Genomic DNA, 22,178 nt, shown 5'->3' on the forward strand with positions numbered 1-22,178 from the left:
GGCGAAACGGGGTGACAACCCTACGAAATGCCTTACAGAGTTTCCCGAGGAAGACTGCGGCGACTCCAGCGACGTAAACGAGCGGGGCCCTCGTCGAAAGAAAAGGGCTCCGCGAGAAGAGGGCCGTGCAAACGTACCTCTGGGTCCGTCGTGGTGTTGTCCGCCGGGGGCGGTGGCAGCGGGGGCGCAGCAGGTTGCAGACGCCGTGATTTGGAACGTCGGACGGGTGGCGGTCGGGGTGTTCCCTGCCTTGCCACCATCAGCTCTTCTGTCGCAGGAAGCGCGGGGGGTTGCGGCCCCGTGGTGGGGCTCCCCTCTTATAAGAAGCGCCAAGGTATGGCGTTCTATCGCAATTGAAGAGTGAAAGTCAAATATCAGGTAAATGCGAAAAATGATATTCCGCATTACAACATAGGCAGACATTTTAAATCCCGTATCTGTACATATCTGTACCGTTTATACTATTATAATTTCAGCGTCTTAAGACTTTAATGTATTCCTGATTAATAATCCTGCAAAACTAAAAGAATGGAATATAACTAAAAAAAAGTAAACTAAGTAGTGTTTCTATGATCGTAGAATTAGAAATAATCTTTCTCCGTTGTAGCTTATGATGTTATTTTTCACTTTTAGCTAATATTTGACTTCCATTTTTCGATAAGATAAAAAATTTCAATTAAGCAGCAGTCTCCTTTTTATCAAGTTAAATTGTTACTTAGAAAATTATTAATCATAATTCTTCATGTATGTTGATTTAACTAATTTACGAAACTGTTGTCCTAAATAAGTGAAGTTTCATTACCGAATTTATTTCTCAAGAATTCAGAATTACTTCTAGTTTCCCCTATTTAATTACCCACGCGCAGAATATTACATATAGTCGCCTTACATATTCAAAGCTAACGGCACCCTGCGGATGCCTATATATTACCTTGCTCTATGATCTACCTTCATTATATTATCATAAATTCTTCAAACGCGGAGATCTTAGCTGAATTAAGAATTCATTGGCTCAAACTATCTCTCTTTAAATAATTCAGGCACTTTGCTAAACATGTCCAAATACTTGAATTGCCGAAAAACATCACAAAACTTTGAAGCCTATTTTAAGCCATAAGATATAAATAAATTCAAGTGAAATTCAAGTTTATTGACGATGCAGAACACTTTGAGGATCAAGCGGCTAATATCGCTCATGAAAGCAAAGACATCCAATTATTTTAATGCCAATTCCAATCGAGACTCGTCGCTTATATGTAAGAACATGCACCTTGCTAAATCAAAGCATCGAGATCTGACATGTCGTAAATCCTCGAAGGCAGTGGCACTGTCTGGGGTCGTGGCAGTCGTGGACGCGGCAGGGGTCGCGGGGGCGGCGCGAACCTCTTCGGTTCCGGCGTCGCCCCCGCGAATTACGCACCAGGACTGCAGGGCGTTGCGCCTGGACTGCGGGAGGTCGTGAACATCCTCGGCGCGAGGAACCAAGCCGGCACCCTGACGGGCGTGGGCCCGCCACCAGGAACACTGGATAACGACAGCACGTGCGACAAGGAGGAGGGAACATCTACCAAGAGACATCCACCGAGACCTCTCTACAGGAGATTAATCAACTACGTGAGGCAAGCCTGGACCGGCGTCAAATTTGCCCTAGGTACATTTCCAGATTTATCGATGTCAAAATCGTTGTTACGCTCCATTTGATGTCGCAAGAGGCGAATATATTGTCGGATATTATTGCATTTTAGATGGCACATGACTAAAGGAAACTTTGTGCGTTTGTATGAATAGTACTTGCAGCTTATATGAATGATACCACTCGTATCTTCTTTCTAGTGGATAAAACTGTAATTTATTTCGCAATGTAATAATGGCACAAAATAGATCAGAAAATGTCTGATGTGTGTGATCGATCTCTGCTTTATTAAAATATATACTATATGTATATGATATAAATACGTACGTATTGTTAATCCATATATCTGATTGCATTGAGTCTATGAAATAATTACGTATAAATGCATACGTGAAGGAAGAGTACTACATGGCAAGCAGTACTTTGTCCACTTTTCCAATTTCCCACTCAAGAATCGAGGAATCACACGGGAATAGCATTTTAAGTTTTATCAAACTGGAGTATTCGATGGACCGGCGTCGCTACATTTTACGTACACTACTTTCTATTGGACAACCAATAAAAGAGTGACTAGCGTACTTGTTGGAGAAACGTGAAGGCCTCCAGGGTTTACCTGACGATTTAACCAAGACTTGCACGCTACTCACATGTCTTACCGGTCATGTATGTTGCATGATACTTACTTGCCCCTATGTAGCAACGCTTGCTTCTACGTGCAGACCTTATTACGGTATATCTTTTTTTCGATCGACTCCACTTGGATCCGCTAGTAAACTAGAGCAACCGACGGTTCTACGCTTCGCTTATCAGTCCTTTACCGATGAAATTGAGGCAGTTTTTACGTCAAACAGTTTTAAAATATTTCTCAAATCTCTATGACGTCAGCTTTCGGTGTAAAAATATTTCATGAGTTTTAATATTTTTGTTTTCAAGCATTGTGTTCGCGCGTGCAAATTTGATATGTGAATGAATAGAGTTTATCCAAATAAACCGTAATCTATCTTTAATGCATGCATAATAATTGGTGGCTTCCATTAATGTTTTGAAAATAAAATGCATACGAATTGTGATGTATTATGCATCAGAAAACCAGATGCAACGTGTATAGAAATGTCGCGCATAATCATTTATTATGCGCATAAACTAGCAGCTCATAATATATTATATGGATAGTTAAATAACAATGAAACTGAAGAAGAACTGTTCTTACTGAAGTTTCTGCAGGAAATTTATATTATCGAACACATACATAGACGTGAGAGAAAATACTGTCCCTTTACACTTTTATTATAGTTTGTGGATATCGATCGATATTAATGTGAACCGGAAATTATTGGTATTTCGAGGCCGACAGATCATCCAAAGACAGAAATAAAAAAATGAGTTGAACGACCTGACATTCTAAATCCATTAAATATATTTACTTTATGCTACCACGAGAATAGCTTTACGAACAGTCCACGGTGTTGTTTTACGATCCATGATCGCCGATGAAAGTGTCCTTTCATCACGCAACGCTCTGGAGACCTATGGAATACCCACGCAACGTATCCTCGAGTTTCGGGGTCGGCAACTTCATGAAAATTCATACAATAGTCCAGGTGCGGTTTCATCCGCAAATTACATTCCCGCAAACAAATTTACGAGGGAAATATCTGGAACGAACATCGTCATCCGTCTAGCGTATCAGTGCAAAGAACGGTGAAATACCGTTGATAAGCGTTGGCTCTTTGCATTTGTTATTTACTTTCAGTCATATCTTGTTCTTAAATTCTTGCAAGGATTACGCGCTATCTGTAAATCGGCTGCAATTCACAATGTTCATTAACGATTTTATAAATAAGTAGATTCTACACATATGAATTACACAATCTATTTGCAAGTTTATGTTCGACATTATCGAGATGGATTATTAAAAATGCGGAGAAAAATCGAAAAAACTGATGTTATAAATTTTTACGTGTTCTATAGTATTATTTTACATATTTTACATTTTAATTTAAAAGCACAGTATAGAAATATCTATTTTATCTATTTTACATATTTTATAACAAATGTCCAATAACTCGTGCATTGTGTATATGTATACTTGTACACATGTACGTTTCTCGCATACGAGCATAGGCATATTGAACGATACACGATTCAGACTGCACTCAACCTCATGTTAATCGAGGTTTCGTTTAATTGTACGATTGGATTCAGAATGAAATGGAATAAAATACATTGCGACGAATGTCGAAATAATTGAACGATAGAAAACGGTCCTGTAACGGTCCTGACCTTGATTAAAATGGTTTTGGTTCACGTTTGTTGTTGGCATGTTCTTGACGAGCATTGTGAATGTTTGAGGGAAAAAATTTTTAAATACATGCAATGTTAATTAATCATAAGAGAAGCCGTTCATTGGAAATCCCATTAAGATCGATCGACGCAATTCGAAATATGTGTATGCCGGCAAAAATAAATTATTTGATATATGAGCCATTGAATGCGCGCGCATGGAACATAGTGATATAAATCACGAAAAAATGAGTAAAGATAAATTAAATTGTATTACGCCTATCTATATTTGATCAAATTAATCATTTCTTTGTTTTCTTCAATATGTAGTAGGTATATATATTTCATTTAATATTTAACATTAAAACATGTGTACGTGTATCTATTATGATAAACTTATAATTTATGTCTTATATTCACATATTCATATATATTTACACATGCAATTTTAATTTTAATTTATTTCAATTTTTATTAAATGATGTAAATTACATTAACTTTACTGCAATCTAATTTAATTAACTAATAAATAAACAAATTTAAAAATTAAACTTGAAATTATAAATAAATGTTAACTTAAAATTATGGATTAATGCAGTTAAAAACATTTATCATCACAATTAATGTAATGCTAATAATTGATTAGGTTTAAGCACTATTATACTACTTAAAATAATAAATTTTTTTATTATTAGATTATTACAGGCTCATGTTGGTTATGAAAGCTTGCATAAAAATTCAATCAAATTTGTGCTTAAGGTAATCACATTTTCTTCTTCGACGCGAGCAATCTAAAAAAGGCAAGATTTTATGCGGCACGGCGCATAAATTAATCGGATTATGCAAAATCCCATCTCGCTCATTCTAAAATGCCCTAAAATCAGAGTAATCTTCGATTATTCATTTTTTTATAAACCTCAACGTGTAAAAATAAAGCAAAATGAATAAAATTCCATTTTTCTAAATTCATCGAGATGCTCTTTATCGCCAATTAAAAGACATAATTGAATAAAACATTTTCATCATTTCTTATGGTGCTAATTTATATCTTCCACCACGTTATATCGATCTCTTTAAAGCATTTAAGATCACGCGTATTATCAAAAAATTGCAGTTACTGCAAATACTGAAACGGGTCTTTTAGTCCCCATGGAATCACTCATAAACAGTCAAATATCCTCATCCAATTTGTGAGCGTATAATAGATTCCTGTGGGATCACTGTCGATGAACGTATCGATGGGAACTTCAGCAGTTTGGCCTTTCATCAGGAAACAGAGACCGACGTGCATGCTGCCAGTCCGATAGCAACGGATGCATTCCACGAGGAATGCCTTTCATCCCTTGCACAGATCCAATATCTCGAAAGAGGAGGCAGCATCGACGACTATATTTCGGTCCTCATCTCTCCTTGACCGCCGTTCCGGAATGAGACATAGGGTCGAACGGATGTTGTCTCACCGTTGACCCTATTTGCGCTTGGTCAAACCGACCCTTCGCTTAGGAAGTATATGACACGGAAGAGCAGACAACGAAGTATATATGGAAGCAACCCCATCATCTAGATTAAATTTGGAACTTCTTTGTTCTTGCGCGATGTGTGCTGTCCCCGGAGAAGATAACGCGAATGTAGAATATCTCAAATTCTTTAGACTGTCACCATTAATTGCCATTGAAGGGAAGGTTCCTTTCGCAAGAGATTGAAACTGCGTTCTAGCTTTACCGTATCGCATACACAGCGACTCTTATCGTGGTTAATTATGAGATGGCAGGAGCTGTTCTAAATTCCAACCAATAGCAGACTACCAAAGTCGTACTGAAAATACATGGCAGAGATTTTCTCTCTGTCTCACTTTTCGAGTAGTTGCTTCACGAGTGCAGCTCACGAGAGATAATTTGACACCACTTCTCGCCATGTCTCGTTTTTGTCTTTTATCTTCTCTGTCACATTTATCTGCGGATTGAATCTGAGGAATCCAGAAACGCGCTGTCGGAACAAGACGATTCGATTTAAATTCCAACGTCGAATTGCACTCTCGCCTTCCAACTTCCACAAGCTTTCCTGTGTGGAAAACATAACGTAAGCTCTATGTATATATCGCAGCAGCGTGAGAGTGCCTCGAATTTCCATCCTGAATCCAAATCTTCCGTATCAGAGCAACGTATCGTATGCACGATACGAATTTCGATTTCTACCATGCGCTTCTACACGCAATGCTGGTTCACGATGCGAAACGGATTTATTGCGAAATCACTTCATTGAGCTTACGTGAGCTCAAACTGCTGAAAACCATTTTCGGATTGAAAATGCGATGCAAACTAATTACGTAACTCTAACAAAATTGCTTCCTACAATTTTTTATGAAAAAAACTCCTCTATTGATTCTTTCCGATCATTGAATTTATTCTACGTACATCCTTTGACGATTACATGTTTGTAGAAAATTATCCGACCTTCTTCTAAAAATAACACAACATTTAGCTTGGGGAATATCTTGCTAAACTTTTAGTGTACTTCATTACTTTGTCCCCATGTCAAATAATAACGCTGCAAAACTGGACTTACGTTTCCTTGAAAATAAGTGACTTATACATTGTCATATAAGTATACATGTAACAGATGCAAGTATACGCAACGTCTTCATAATACAAATCTCTTTATTGTGATTTCGGGATTGGAAATATCCTTTGCAGAAAATATACAAATATATATTACTTTCGTTGCGTATTCATTGCTTCCTCTTTCTTGTATATTTTTAAATTTTAATTTTATTCATTGTATTCGAACTTTATTCATATATATAAATTTATAAAATTTGTAAAATTGAACTAAGATGTATATTTATATAAAGAATATTATTTTTATACAAAAGATATGGTATAGTTTAAATATAGTGACGCATTTTTCAACGACGGAAGTATTTGCGGAATATATTTCGCGGATCCGTCATACACGCTTCGATTGCCAGGTTGCCACAAGCTGTTCGAGGATTCACCTCATCTTTGATCTCGCTACGTCGCGACGTCGAATGAAATCTTATAAATATTGCATGAGTCACGTGACGTAGAACGGATAGCTTTCGTGCTAGGGCAAGTGCAATTTTTAGAAAATCTCGTCGAGCACTATCATTGCACGCGTCTTGCTGCCTCCTCCCTGCACCAGTCTCATAAACGCTGCGTTTTACCCCACTGAAAGTCGTTCCAAATTCAGCTTTCCTGGAGGTTCGACGAATTCTTCCCGAGATAAAGAGGGAACCATCCCGTGGGAAATAAGTTGCAGTAATATACAGCTGCTACTCACGTACACTCTACGAGCAGGCGGAACTTTATGAATTGCAGTGCATTCCAGGTTTCACCTAGCGAGATATCATACGTTTTGTCACTCTCATATTATACTCTCGTTGACATCAATCGAAACGTATGAAAAGATCGCCGCATCTTTGTTATTATAATGTCCAATGAATAAAATTACAGTCCGTAAAGACAATGTACAATGTTTGACGGATCATTGAATATAGTTGATTTATACTCTATAATTGTCTTTAAACCTTGTCTTATAACATTGAAGTATTATTATTTAAAGTAGTATTATCAAAGTAACTGTAAAATGTTGTTAAGATAATAATCTTAATCTGTTAATCTTCAATAGGCATCAAAGTTTAAGGAACTCTGCCAACTCTTGCATAAATACGTACTCTTACGCTTGCATATTTAACAGATTCTTTAAAACTCGATACATTTCTGAAATTATAATTTTTCTACTTATCAAAATGTATAAATTATAATTTCCAAATTTGTTGTATTGTAAACATTTTTCTTTAAATAAACTGGGACATACAATAGAACACACAATAGGATGCAATCGAGTACTAAGATTTAAAAAAGTCAGTGCGATGGAACAAGAATTATCGCTGGCAACGAATATTACACGAGAGTTTTTCTTGCGATTCAATCTCAGATTTCCATCCATTGCAATGTGTCGTTTAATCCGGGTTTTATGGACTAGTATCGCTTATTGAAAAAGAGATTAGAACCGCGCGAAATGGTGGAGCAGGGAAACGGTGCCAAGTTCTATTGGGCACAGCAACAATGGTTTGAAAGAGATAGTCGTGTCAGTCCAGGATTATTTTGATGGAAGTTTTTGATATTTAGTTTTCATACATCTTATACATATATACATATAAGCAAATTATATATTGTAAAATTTTATTTCTTTTTAATATAACAATTTTAAAGAAACATGTTTCCAAATTAATTGAATTAATATATTTTATCTTTCAATACCTCGATCAAAGGATTACTGCGTTGTGCAGAAATTTCCGTATGTTTTACAACGTAGCATAGTCTTAATTCGGTAGCAGACTTTTTGTGCATTTTGTAGATATCACAGCGATAGTTACTTGTACCCGCCTCATAGAGTCTCGGTGAAACATAGCTTTTCGTCTTAAGCTTTCAGCAAAGTTCTTTAATCTTGTTAAAGCTTTCCGTAGTCGATCCGACGGATTCGCGATACACGAGAGGAATACGCCGATCTCTTTTTCGCGATTAACACGGGTACGTTCTGGTTTTACTTCGCAGACTCGGAATACGAGGAAGAGCAAACACCGAGATACAGGCCAGACTCTTTGGCAAGCCTTTGTCGTGCGACCAGATTCACAGAGGCTGAGCTGAAGAGGATATATCGCGGCTTCAAGGCTGAGTGTCCTACGGGAGTCGTCAGGGAGGAAACTTTCAAGTGCATCTATTCGAAGTTCTTTCCCCAAGGAGGTGAGATCGGATTTATTAGACACAGCCATATTTCCATTATCATAAATGACTCATTGCCAAACAACATAAATCATTTTGATAAATCTGAGTCATTAAGCAATAGCGATATAAAATCATTGAATTGTTAAATATATTGTTCTTTTCCTTGTTTCTCTTGCTGTAACGGAAAAATTCATCAGAGTTGTCACATATATTTTACTGCTTAAGACAGCGACGGAAAAGAAAATAACAACTTTAGCGTTGTTATATTTTTTACGTCGCATACACGAGGTAGAGTTTATGTTATACGTCTCCAAGTTGGTCGAGTAGAATCTTTTTTTCAACAAAAACTTTTCTCTCTTTTTCGTCTCGGTATACTGTATCTTGAAGTGTATGCCATACGAGTAGAATATTTCACGATGTAGTTAAATATTATTTTAGTTAAATATTTCAAACAGAATGTGTAGATATTTTTTTTAATTCAAAAACTTGCTATTATTAGGATATTGTAATTATGAATTATTGTTATACTGTACTCTCTTCTTGCTAGATATCTCACATTTTGTTTCGTTCCGTATCGTAAAATGGTTCGACGTATTTTGCAGTGGAATTTATAACTAATCGTATTCCGAGTGGTTCTCTGTTGCTCCTTTTCTAAATACGTACACATATTTTTCGAAAAATACAAAATACGATCTTTCCTAATGTACGGAGAATTCCCTGAAACCAAAGAAATGTTTGCAAAAAAAGGAAAATGGTAGATGCATCGTCTAGTTTATTTATACGCTGTGCATTTATCCGCATTTAAATTTCCTCGTTGCGACGGCGGCATCGGGGATGCGTCGAAGAGAGTATCAACGCGAAGAGGGAAAGAGAACAATTCAGCAACGGGGATAACTACGGCTGCTCGCTGAACACATTGCAGTAGCCATGGTAACGAACTCCCAGATCAAAATGGCACTGCGTTTCAAACGTTCCCTTTTATCCGTCCGCGTGAGAGATATGGTTATCCATGACTACGCGCGTTCCGCACATTAACGCGATGGAACTCGCATTTTCGACTATTATGTCCGCCGTGTAACGCTTTGAGCGAAATTAATTATACGGCAATAATTTTTGATTACACAGCAATGTTCATATAAACTCGCATCGTGTCCATTAAATCTGCTCGTATATGTCTGTTAATAGAAATTCTTATTTTACCTCTGAAATCATATATCACGTGATATATAAAGCGAACAAAGTGCGGAGAATTTGCGATAAAAATTTATTGCCTTTCCGTGTCGTGGAATTCTCGTGGCGCAGCCAAGATATCGTAGCCGAGCGTTCGGTCGCTTTAATAATAATGCGCTTTAATAATACGGCACGACATAAAACAGGGATGCAAAGGGGGAATTTTTCGTGCACTCGGAGCATCGTGAAACGTTTAAAGCTTCCTGCCGTCGACAAACTCTTCGTCGGTGGTCTCATATCTGTAAGCACAGTGCGGCATCAATATCATGATTTGTTTGTCGCCCAACGTGAAAGGCGGATCGAACGCGAAGAGATTTATCGAGAGATCAAGCCCAAAATCCTTGGAAAAAAAACCTTCCGCACTGAATAGACGACGGTTCAGGCATCCGTCCATCTTCAAGGCCTCCTATTTTACGATTTGCAGCAATTTATGCTTTCCAGAGAAGCGTATATACCAGCCGCGTATATCAGGACAGATAAAAAATACGGCATTACCCTGAGTCCTCTCGAAGCTTTTCTCGAAGAAGATACAAAATATTGAAAATGTGTTGAACGAGAATTTAGAGCTTTTCCTTAATGCAACAGAGTCGTTCAAATATAATATAGAAAAAGTTACATCTATAGACCGGTTATGTAACAGCGAGGCATAAACGTAGATTGTTCTATGTAATTTTACAATTAATTCTGTCATTAATAAGTGAAAATCGTTAAATAAGATAATAATATAGAAATAATATTTCAGATAAATCCATATCTCTTTATGCGTCTGGAATGAAAATATTTTAGTAGGATCAAAGTACTACTGGATAAACAGCCGCAAAAAAGTCAAGAGATCTAAAATAAGCAAGACAATATAAACCAACCACAGGGACCTAAAAATATTTCTTTACCAAATCGTAGTAGAATTGTCTTTCAAAACAGATATAAATAGAAATTCTCAGATATTCAGAAGTGTTCAGAAATAGAAGCGATATAACATCTAAAATTTAAATCTGTGTCTGTATTGCAAATTTGCTAATAGGCAATTCCACGAACTTCAAACAACTTCTTGTGGAATTCACGCTTACTTTTACATGCATATTAAAACTGTCGTGAGGGAATCATTGAAAAGATCACGAGAATCGCCACGACAAATGGTCGATAGAATCTTCCTTAGCGATCGTGTCTTTTATCAGGGGTAGACAATATTTATACTTATCTAAAATCCCTGCGGCGCAACCCAGGAGGGTAGGCGAAACCCGCACGTGCAGTTCAGCACGTGAAATTTATACCTCTGACATCGAATACGGGGTCGGCACAATAAAGGGACATTACAGAGATCTGACTCGACAGTCAAAAGTCAAATGGGTGAGTTACAGCGTCGCGATAAATCTCATTCCCCCGTAAAGATAACGATTCACGATTTGTATTCGTTAGGTCCGTACAAAAGCGGAGCAATTCACCTACTACGTATTCGAAGTAAACTTCTCTTATCTACCCGGGATTTGTGTAACCAAATTTTGAAATATCGATGCATACATTCATGAATACGAAAGGAAATATCCGACAAATGCGTAACGACAAAACTCAATTTCATATTACGTACAACTCATCATCATTTTTTGAAAATCTATGTCGAGTATACAAAAATTATGAATATTGTAGTAAAACGTACGTTTACGTACGTTGTTCGATTGTGAACAATATTATACATTACTATAACAAAATATACAATTATTTGCAATTTTATTTACTGATGTTTTCTCTTTACATGCGGTATTTTGATCTTTTATTTTGTGAAAATATCTAAGGAAGTTATGAAGTATCTTGACTATACATGGCTTAAAAGTAGCGCGGTGTAGTTTATGTTCATACATTTATATGATATGCTTGCAAGATTTGTACATATATACATACATATATATATGTATATGTATATAACTCACGAGATGTGAAAGTGCAACCCTTCATCTGGAAACTGTAGCTTCGTGATACCGCAAAGACGATCCAAGGGAACTATCGAGCAGTAATCGCGTACACGGATCGCTATTGCGGTTTACCCTTCCTGACAGTGGCATGCAACATAAAGTCTTATTAAATTCCTTAACAGATACGCAAAGTTGTCTTCACCATGATACTTGCATAAAAACGAGATGAGATTTAACAATTAAAAACGATATTTTTACTTTGCATAGATATTTAAAAGTTTTTAAAGGAAACAAAAATTAATTATCCAGGTAATAACTATATACAACGGCACCATCTTTCAACTGACTTTGCTAGTTGAGTCATGAAGACTCCCAAGAGGAAAACTAATTTTTGAATTCTGCATTACTCCGCAATTGAGCACGTTTGCCACGAGCAGGTAGTTCGCTACCGAACTTTGACAAGTTAATGCACTTATGTCGCAGTCTTCCACGATATACTCCAACGGCATAGTAAGTACGTGTGCTTGAAGTATGATAGGAAGTGCTACAAATTTTCGAGTAAGTCCTTTCGATGAATCCAATCCCGAAGTTCCCACTTAAGCGGAGAGCCCGAGTTCGGCACTTATCACTTCGGCACGTTGTTCGGAAACGTATTTCTCATTGCAGAATAGCTTCCAGCGTTGGCATAGTAACGTATATTACCATGATAGCTTTATTTTATAATAATAAAAAACCTTAACATTTACGATATCATGATAATGATACCTGCGGAAGACAATTTTTATATTAGAAAGGTGAAAAAAGTTCGAAATCTTCTCACGGTGGCATACTTTGAGAATTGAACAAATGCAGGCACGCAGGAAACTGCTGCGTATAGGCCGTACTTGGTATAGCAAAGCGTGATATTGGTGCGTTAAAAAGTAGTATATCTTGTTCGACGCTTTCGTGAAACCTTTATATGTGATAAATCTGCCCAGGGACAGCGAAAGGTACAACTGCCGCAGCGTGAATATATGGTGCGATAATTTTTGACCTGTATAAATCTTCGCTTTAGATCTGAGGCATTCGCGTTATCTCGACTGGAAGTTATTAACACACACCGATGCGTATACAGTTTACGAGCCATCCACAACAGACTCGACTGGTCTTTGTAGGTTTCGTTCAAGTCCAATGCGCGTGTGTATGTGTATATATTGGGAGATTGAAGTGCTTTTATTAACGGTGCGCTACTGTTTCCCAATGGAATTGATACTGAGAAGTACTCTGGTTCCAACCGAACTGGACCAGTGGAAAAATTCAAATATTACTCGTTACGTACGTGATATCTCTGCAATCTTCCGCAAATTCCTTTTCACAAAACACGAATGTACGATCCGACACACAATCCCATACAAATCGTTCCAATTTTTAATCTGACACTATCTTGTGTACTGATAACAAAACTCAGCATGTGCTATATAAAAAAACTCGAAAAACTTGATCACTTCTGACACTTCTATACAGGTATAGATTTTTTAAATTGATATTCGTCGAGATTGGGATTTGTCAAAGATGTGAACACAATCATTGTGTCAATGAAAATCATTTTAAATTATATTATAATATATTATAAATTATATTATATTAACCCGTAACTGGTATAGTCACTTTTTTGGTACGTAGTTGGTATGGTGGGGTCATATAGACCCCAGTAAAACCTTTAAATATTTTCTATCCAAATTGATAGATATAAACACGAACAGTTTGGGATATATTTGTCAGTTTATTTATGACTTAGAAATAATAATTAAATCAACATATAGTCACATAAACTTTAAAATAAAAAAGAAATTGCACAAATTGGTACATACATATATCAAAAAAATAAACTTTTCTTTATATACCTATTTATCGCCGTTACTTGCGACTAACTAAATCATAATAATAAAAATATAACATTAAGGTTACAACAAAGTAAAAAATAAAAAAGAAACAGTTTTAAATAGAAATAATTAGTAGCAGGTGGGATAGCACTCCATTTGAACCGATTCTTACCAAAATAATTAGCAATTCTTTTTTTGATTACTTCTTTGTTACTTAAAACAACATTCTCCATAATTGATTCGTTTTCGCTCTTCTCTTGTTCCGATCTGCTATCATGACCACTTACATAGTCCGGATTAAAGTCTGATTGTGAGTCATTGTCACTAAAATCACTTTCCTCTTGTTCTTCAAAAAATATCGTTTGCTCAAGATAGGATGTATTTTCTACACATTCCTCAGAACGTAAGTTATCAATTATAATCTTTTTTCTCAATTGATATGCCATTATTAGTGGAAGGAGAAACTATTCACTATAACGAAAATGCAACGTAATTAGTATGGTGGGGTCACAGAGACCCCACACTGGAGAAAAAGTTTGACAGACACATTATACTTACATCGGAAGACATAAGCTCTTTACAAGACACTCAGTACACAATACTCGAAAGGTACTGGAACGTATAAAGCGCTACAGCAGATATTCTCGGAATTATAACGAAAATTAAAATTCCTGGGGTCGTGCAGACCCCACCATACCAGTTACGGGTTAAGTTATATTATATAAATATTATATTATCTTCCAGTATGCACATACATAGCCATAATAACTAATGTATGCATACCGATATTTTTTCATTTCTGTATAATTGCAACTTCAATAAAAATAAGTATTAAATATATAAAATATATTTACATTTATATGAAAAAATAATAAAATTTTGTTTCTTTTTGTGCAGCCAATACAAGCCAGTACGCGCATTACGTTTTTAATACTTTGGACCAGGATCACAGCGGGCTTCTCAGTTTTGAGGTAAGTTTATACACACTGCACGTATAAGATTTAACAATTTTCTAAAGAAATTTCATTCTGATCATTGTAAGGGACACTGTACTGTATATAATTGATTTTTACGAACTTGCAAATCTCATGGTTTTGCAACGCAAAGTAACGTTTAACTCTCTTTTCTGCATAGTTTAGCTTTTTGTTTGTCTCTCAGGTTCGTTTGCGTTTAGCATATTACTTTGAGAGTTGTTAGCATGCATAAAATCACTATCAATCTTGCACTCTATATCTATGTTTTCAAATCATATTATAATGCACAAAGATGTGTGTCTTATTTATACATTTCGTAAAACGCACGTTATAAAAATTGCAAAATATTATTTACAGTTTCAAGCGTTTATAATATAAAATTTTATAATATATACATATATAATGTAACTGAAAATTAATAAAATAACACCTAATTCTAAATAAATATCGTCAAGTTTAAATTGTCGTGCCGAAAAGCACACGCTCTGCTGGTTTTAATTTCAAAATTTAAGTAATACAACATCAATTTCACTCCGTTATTTAATCTTTGTTTAATTCCTTTTATTGATAAAATTTCACTATGACTATATATATTTTCATCACGTTCCATTACGTTATTCACATTCAAACACATGCAATTAAAAGCCTAACGTCATATTCAAGCGAGCGTGTGTTGCGGACTAAACTAATTAGGCGTAACGCGTACATCCAACGTGTATTTAATTAAGTTTACCGAGCGACAGTTCGATCATTCGCCACTACTCGACTCGAGTGCTAAAGTCAATTTGCGGGCGAACGCGATGGTGACCTGTCGAAGATAGCTAGCTCCTGAAGAATAAAGAGGGAAAAGTCGTGGCAGGATAATTACCTGATAATGCAATTCTCTTCCATGTTATCGAAGTGGAATTGTGTATAATTGGCATCGTCGTGCCTCTACCTCCGTGATGGATTAGATTCACGTGTGAATCCATCCATTTCCTTTTCTTCTGCATGCGCGATAGCGTTCTCGCATTAATTCCTGATATTAAGTTACACTTAATTAAGTTATCCCACCGGGATCTCCGCTGGTGGGCGTGTTTTCTATTCACCGACACGTGACAAACTTTCGGCCCAGTTTGCATCAGTGTCGCAGGACACTAACGATGAAAAGTTAGTGCGATTATATTTAAGCACTGCACACGAGTTGCTATCGCGTGCGCTTTGATCTCGGACTAATTTTCACGTCGACGGCGGAATTACAATAGAACGGAGCATAAATTCCTCAGGCGTATCTCGCATAGAGACGTGTGCACATATGCTGCTACTTGTATTCTAATAAGTACATTGATCGGATAAGAAATCAATCAACAAAGCTACCCTTCGTGCAGAATATAATATTTTTTAATATACGCATACAGAGAAAGGGAGAGAGGGAAATCAGAAAGAAAAAAATTTACTTTTAAAATTCTAATATAATAATACACCTATGCATACCTTTTTTTATAAAATAAATTTTTCAAAATAAATGCGTTGTGCATCGCTAATGCAAAAATTTCCTTGTTGTTGATTCGAAGAATGAGGGCTTCTTTATCTTCGCCTCATGACACGTACATCATCTTTCTTTCATTCCCTCAATTCTATTTATAATACCGCATACGAAGTGGCTACTACAACATCAATCGCATTACATGTTCACTTCGGGATCTGCAAGCGCGCCAGAGAGGGATTACTATTCCTTCTTTCTCAAGATAATGCTTTACTCGAGTGCATTCGCTCTCGACACGTGGCCAACAGGACTCCTCCATCTTCGAGGTTCCTTCAGCTCCCTCGTATTCTTTTCTCCCGGCCACTTATCACTCTTAGGTGACAACGGAGAATCCGGTGACCGTGAGACTTAATCGCATTACTATCGAGAAATGCACGCGCAGCATCTTCGCCGATAGAATTCTCGTTGGTGAAAACTGCTCTGCCAAATCCTCTAGTCCGCCTCTGAAACCGTCGATGATCCTTTCAAATCCGACCTCAATGATATGATATTATCCTTAGCATTCATGCGAAATGGCCTGTTATGTTTCACGTGTATTTACTAGATATTTGAATCCGAAGTCAGTCTCTATTGCCATTAAATATAACTGAGTGTTTCAAAATTACATACGTTAATTCCTGAGAGTACGGGCTTAATGAAATTTATAAGGGGCATATCGCGCGATAATAAACCAACTGCAGCTGTTGCAAACCAACGCCAGAAAGAGATTTGCCTTCCAGAAGCTTGGATATTTTATGTTGGAGCAGCGAGCACTCTTTTGCTAGGAAATTTCTTGCTCTCGCGCCACGAACAATCACAGCAACTAGAAATTCTCTGTTTTTTGCCCAGGTGCGTGGCTTCAATCGTTTATGTGACCAGCCATGTGGCATGCTGAAACAGAAATCATAAACTGCAACGACGACAAAAATTATCCGGACTACAACGTTGCGCGCGACGTGGTGAGAAAAAAGCATTGTGCGCCGTTAGCGTTATAAAAAAAAAAGATACGTGCGTTGTGACTAAATCTGTTTCATGTGGACGGGCAGGAGAGCGAGCGTCACCGGAACTTTTAATTAACTGTGATATTATTTCTCACAAAGCTCTCTTTTCTTTTTTAATATAACTCTGCGACGAACCTTTCCATTGTCCCCCTTATTTCCCGGCGTTGCAACATCCCCCGCGGATATAGCGGCACTTTAATCAGCTGATCCTCGTGGAAATTAAAAAAACTAATTGCGATTCAGTTTTACGAATGCATTTACATATTTCGTAAAAGAAGCAATATCGTCGGCGTGGTCGCTCACTGAGTGTAAATGACGTTTTATCCATCATAATGTATATCATTTACGTGTGCTAATAAGCCCGTGTACCATGATAAATGACCAGCGATGGAATTGTAATTTCAAATGGAAATATCGGAAGTTCTAGATCAAAAGAAGTCTTGAAGAAAAACACATTATGCGAACGTGATGAGCTTTATTTGTTTTTTTTTTTACTTTCTTTGTAACGAGAAAATATTTCTGCATTCCGTGAAAGATACTCGAATAACTATCGAACATAATTACATTTAAATTCATTAATATAAAAATGAAGAACGATATAATAAAACATATAATATTCACCGATTACTTTTCTAGTTCATAATCTGAAAGCACTGATTTTATGCGAGCGAAATGGGATAGGGTAATAAAGACTGCTATCGGAAATCTCTATACCGTATCCCAAGAAACCCATATCACATGACAAGCATGCGAAACATGATGCAGCACCTGTGTGCGTGGATCAATTTAATTACACAGTAGTGGGAAATTGAGCGGTGAGTGAAAATGGAAGAATAGTCTACAAATGGTTTCGTAAATTACGACACAATCAAAAACATGCAGTTTACTCGAATGGCATACCGTGTCAATTTACACTTCGAAAACAAGAAATTTTATTTCCCTAAGTTTTTTGTAAATTTAAAAACCGTTTTTTAAGTAATTAACTGATTCTAACATTAAGGAAACCTCACTAATGGAATAAATGTTTTTGCAGAATTTATTCTTTTAATCGGCTTCATTTCTTAGCATATTGTGGGTGGTGATTTTCAATGCTTGTAAAGCAGATCTCCTTCTAGTTAAGCATCATCTAATTAAGAGTTTATCTCCGTCAAGTAAAATTTAACGTCCGATATTCTATAGAGATACGGCTATGTAATAGTAATTCATTATCTAGTCTTTGAACAATAGAATTTTGTCTTCGTGGAAATTGTAAACCTTAACGACGCTACCTTCGTCAGATCATGATGTCAGATTCGTTTAAACACATAATTAAATTGTTATCAAATTTCAATATCCACCAAAACCTTCTCTAACTTAATTAACATCTGCGAATATTTTTGTGACAATGCAGAAACAAATCGTGTTATCATTTAAATTGTTTAATTGTTTAATCGACATTTATACTTATATTATTAATTAAAATAAATAATAATTTAAACCAATGCAATATTGACAAAATATTTTATATAAACGATTATTATTCAAGTGCTACAAATATATGTAATAATACCTAAAACTTTTAAATATTACAAGCATAAACTATAAGCATGGAAAACCTGACTATTTATTATTATTATTATTTTATGATCAGAATATTGCACTATTTTTTCATAGCGATTTGTTTTTATAGATATATCGGTTTTCATCAGAACTGATGAAGATTTGTTAAATGTATTTTGCAATGCACTGAATCTTACAAAGACAGATATAACATTGAAATCTTGTAAATTTTAGGAATTACAAATTTTTCTGGGTAATAAATGCCTTTTAACAACATTAATTAAACATTAATTAAATTTGATAATGATCATTGAAGTATTGTATTCTTTGAATACGTTTTGCTTATTATTCGTATCCTCGAATAATTGAGTACAATCCTGCTTCCTTTCAACATAATCAGAGTGACCTAGATCAATAATCGGTATTTATTCGGATGTTTCACTGTTTGCTGGTAGGACTGGTTCAACCAATTACCAAATAGTCAGCATATATTTGTGAACTTTGATTTCCCGGTCGATGTTGTAATGCTTACTCTCATATTGAACATATGACTCGTTTGCGTTGCCATATACAGGGTGGGGCATAACTATTACCACCTTAAATATTTTCTAATTTATAAGGTCCAGAGGAAATTTATGTAATCAAAATTATACGCTACGAAGGGGGCTAACATGTGGCGATAATAATTTTTGTCCTGGTGGAGGCGCTTCGAAGATATCAAGGTCACCTTCATTTTTTTTAATGAGTTCGGTATGTTTTTTTTCCATAATTTCATAGAGGAGCTTAAAACAAGTACGGAACTCATAACACAAAATTATTGAACAAGATTAAATGTAAATGAAAATGATAAAAAATACATTTTTTTTAATGAAACTATGTTATTTTATTACGTGACGTTTTATTCTTATTTTATTATTAATGTTTATAAAAGGTGTTCGAAGTGATGGCCATTACTATCAAATACAACACTGGATTCTTCTGAATCACTGATTGGCTTGCTCTTCTAATAACGTCGGGAGCTATTGACGCACAGGCTTCAATGATCCGTTGTCGCATGATTTGAGGCGTAGTTGGTTCTTCTTTGTAGACCATGTCTTTTAGGGTTCCCCATAAAAAGAAATCCAGTGGTGTTAAGTCTGGTGAACGAGCTAGCCACCCTACAGGACCTCCACGTCCAATCCAGCGATTTGCAAATTTTTCATTAAGTTTATTTCTCGCAACTAATAAAAAATGAGCAGGGCATCCATCATGCTGGTACCACATTGTTCGTCGTATGATTAAAGGCAGGTCTTCTAATAAATGAACCAAGTTATGCTCTAGAAAATTGGCGTAGCTGTTACCATTTAGATGTCCGTCGATAAAATAAGGACCAATAATTTTGTTATCTATGATACCACACCATACATTCAAAGACCATTGTCTCTGGTGTTCAATCTGCCGCAGCCAATGAGGATTTTCCACTGCTCAGAAATGCATATTATGTAAATTAACATTCCCGTGATTAGTAAATGTTGCCTCATCAGTAAATAACACTGTATCAAAAAATGAGTCATTGATTCAATCTGTTGTTGAGCCCATTGGCAAAATTCAACACGATTTACAAAGTCCATTCCATGTAATGCTTGGTGAAGGCTGAGGTGATATGGATGGAATTTGTTAATGATGCAAGATGCGGAGTACGCTTCTCCGATTAATACCAGATTCTCGTTCAATTTGTCGCGAACTAATGTGCGGATTTTGAGCCACCATTGTGAGAACTCTAATTTCATTCCCTTCATTAGTTTTTCGCTTTTCACGCTCACTTTTACGTGTATTTAAGCTACCGGTTTGTCTAAGTTTATCACACACATTTTTAAATGTTCGACGCGAAGGCCGAGTGCGATTAGGATATCGTTCAGCGTATAAATTTTGTGCTCTCACTGAATTTTTTGACATTCTCCATAAATGAGGATCAACTTGTTCTTCAAACGAATACATCGATGAAAATAAATAGTGACGTAAACTTATTTCAATGAAAACAAAGACCCTTTGAAGGCCATCTTAATAAGTTCACAGGATAAGATAAACATAAAAAGTAGTATCGATAGATAAGTCAATCGTGCAAGATGTATTCATTTGAAGAACAAGTCGGCATGATGGAGAATGATCTCATTTATGGAGAATGTCAAAAAAATTCAGTGAGAGCACAAAATTTATACGCTGAACGATATCCTAATCGCACTCAGCCTTCGCGTCGAACATTTAAAAATGTGTGTGATAAACTTAGACAAACCGGTAGCTTAAATACACGTAAAAGTGAGCGTGAAAAGCGAAAAACTAATGAAGGGAATGAAATTAGAGTTCTCACAATGGTGGCTCAAAATCCGCACATTAGTTCGCGACAAATTGAACGAGAATCTGGTATTAATCGGAGAAGCGTACTCCGCATCTTGCATCATTAACAAATTCCATCCATATCACCTCAGCCTTCACCAAGCATTACATGGAATGGACTTTGTAAATCGTGTTGAATTTTGCCAATGGGCTCAACAACAGATTTGAATCAATGACTCATTTTTTGATACAGTGTTATTTACTGATGAGGCAACATTTACTAATCACGGGAATGTTAATTTACATAATATGCATTTCTGAGCAGTGGAAAATCCTCATTGGCTGCGATTGAACACCAGAGACAATGGTCTTTGAATGTATGGTGTGGTATCATAGATAACAAAATTATTGGTCCTTATTTTATCGACGGACATCTAAATGGTAACAGCTACGCCAATTTTCTAGAGCATAACTTGGTTCATTTATTAGAAGACCTGCCTTTAATCATACGACGAACAATGTGGTACCAGCATGATGGATGCCCTGCTCATTTTTTATTAGTTGCGAGAAATAAACTTAATGAAAAATTTGCAAATCGCTGGATTGGACGTGGAGGTCCTGTAGGGTGGCTAGCTCGTTCACCAGACTTAACACCACTGGATTTCTTTTTATGGGGAACCCTAAAAGACATGGTCTACAAAGAAGAACCAACTACGCCTCAAATCATGCGACAACGGATCATTGAAGCCTGTGCGTCAATAGCTCCCGACGTTATTAGAAGAGCAAGCCAATCAGTGATCAGAAGAATCCAGATGTTTGTTGTATTGATAGTAATGGCCATCACTTCGAACACCTTTTATAAACATTAATAATAAAATAAGAGATAAAACGTCACGTAATAAAATAACATAGTTTCATTAAAAAAATGTATTTTTTTATCATTTTCATTTACATTTAATCTTGTTCAATAATTTTGTGTTATGAGTTCCGTACTTGTTTTAAGCTCCTCTATGAAATTATGGAAAAAAAAACATACCGAACTCATTAAAAAAAATGAAGGTGACCTTGATATCTTCGAAGCGCCTCCACCAGGACAAAAATTATTATCGCACATGTTAGCCCCTTCGTAGCGTATAATTTTGATTACATAAATTTTCCTCTGGACCTTATAAATTAGAAAATAT

General features: G+C 36.2%; 1 protein-coding gene across 1 annotated transcript in view; it reads left to right on the plus strand.

The window, feature by feature from the left end:
- The first annotated feature begins 27 nt into the window (after positions 1-27).
- Positions 28-22,178, plus strand: part of LOC105281703 (Kv channel-interacting protein 4) — a 55,864-nt gene continuing 33,713 nt past the window's right edge. The window contains exons 1-4 of the mRNA XM_011343122.2: positions 28-334; positions 1,319-1,651; positions 8,494-8,682; positions 14,561-14,634. Coding sequence (XP_011341424.1) covers positions 28-334; positions 1,319-1,651; positions 8,494-8,682; positions 14,561-14,634 — 903 coding nt within the window. The remainder of the gene's footprint in view (positions 335-1,318; positions 1,652-8,493; positions 8,683-14,560; positions 14,635-22,178) is intronic.

This window comes from Ooceraea biroi, chromosome 2 (genome assembly GCF_003672135.1).
Source record: "Ooceraea biroi isolate clonal line C1 chromosome 2, Obir_v5.4, whole genome shotgun sequence".
Taxonomy (NCBI): Eukaryota; Metazoa; Arthropoda; class Insecta; order Hymenoptera; family Formicidae; genus Ooceraea; species Ooceraea biroi.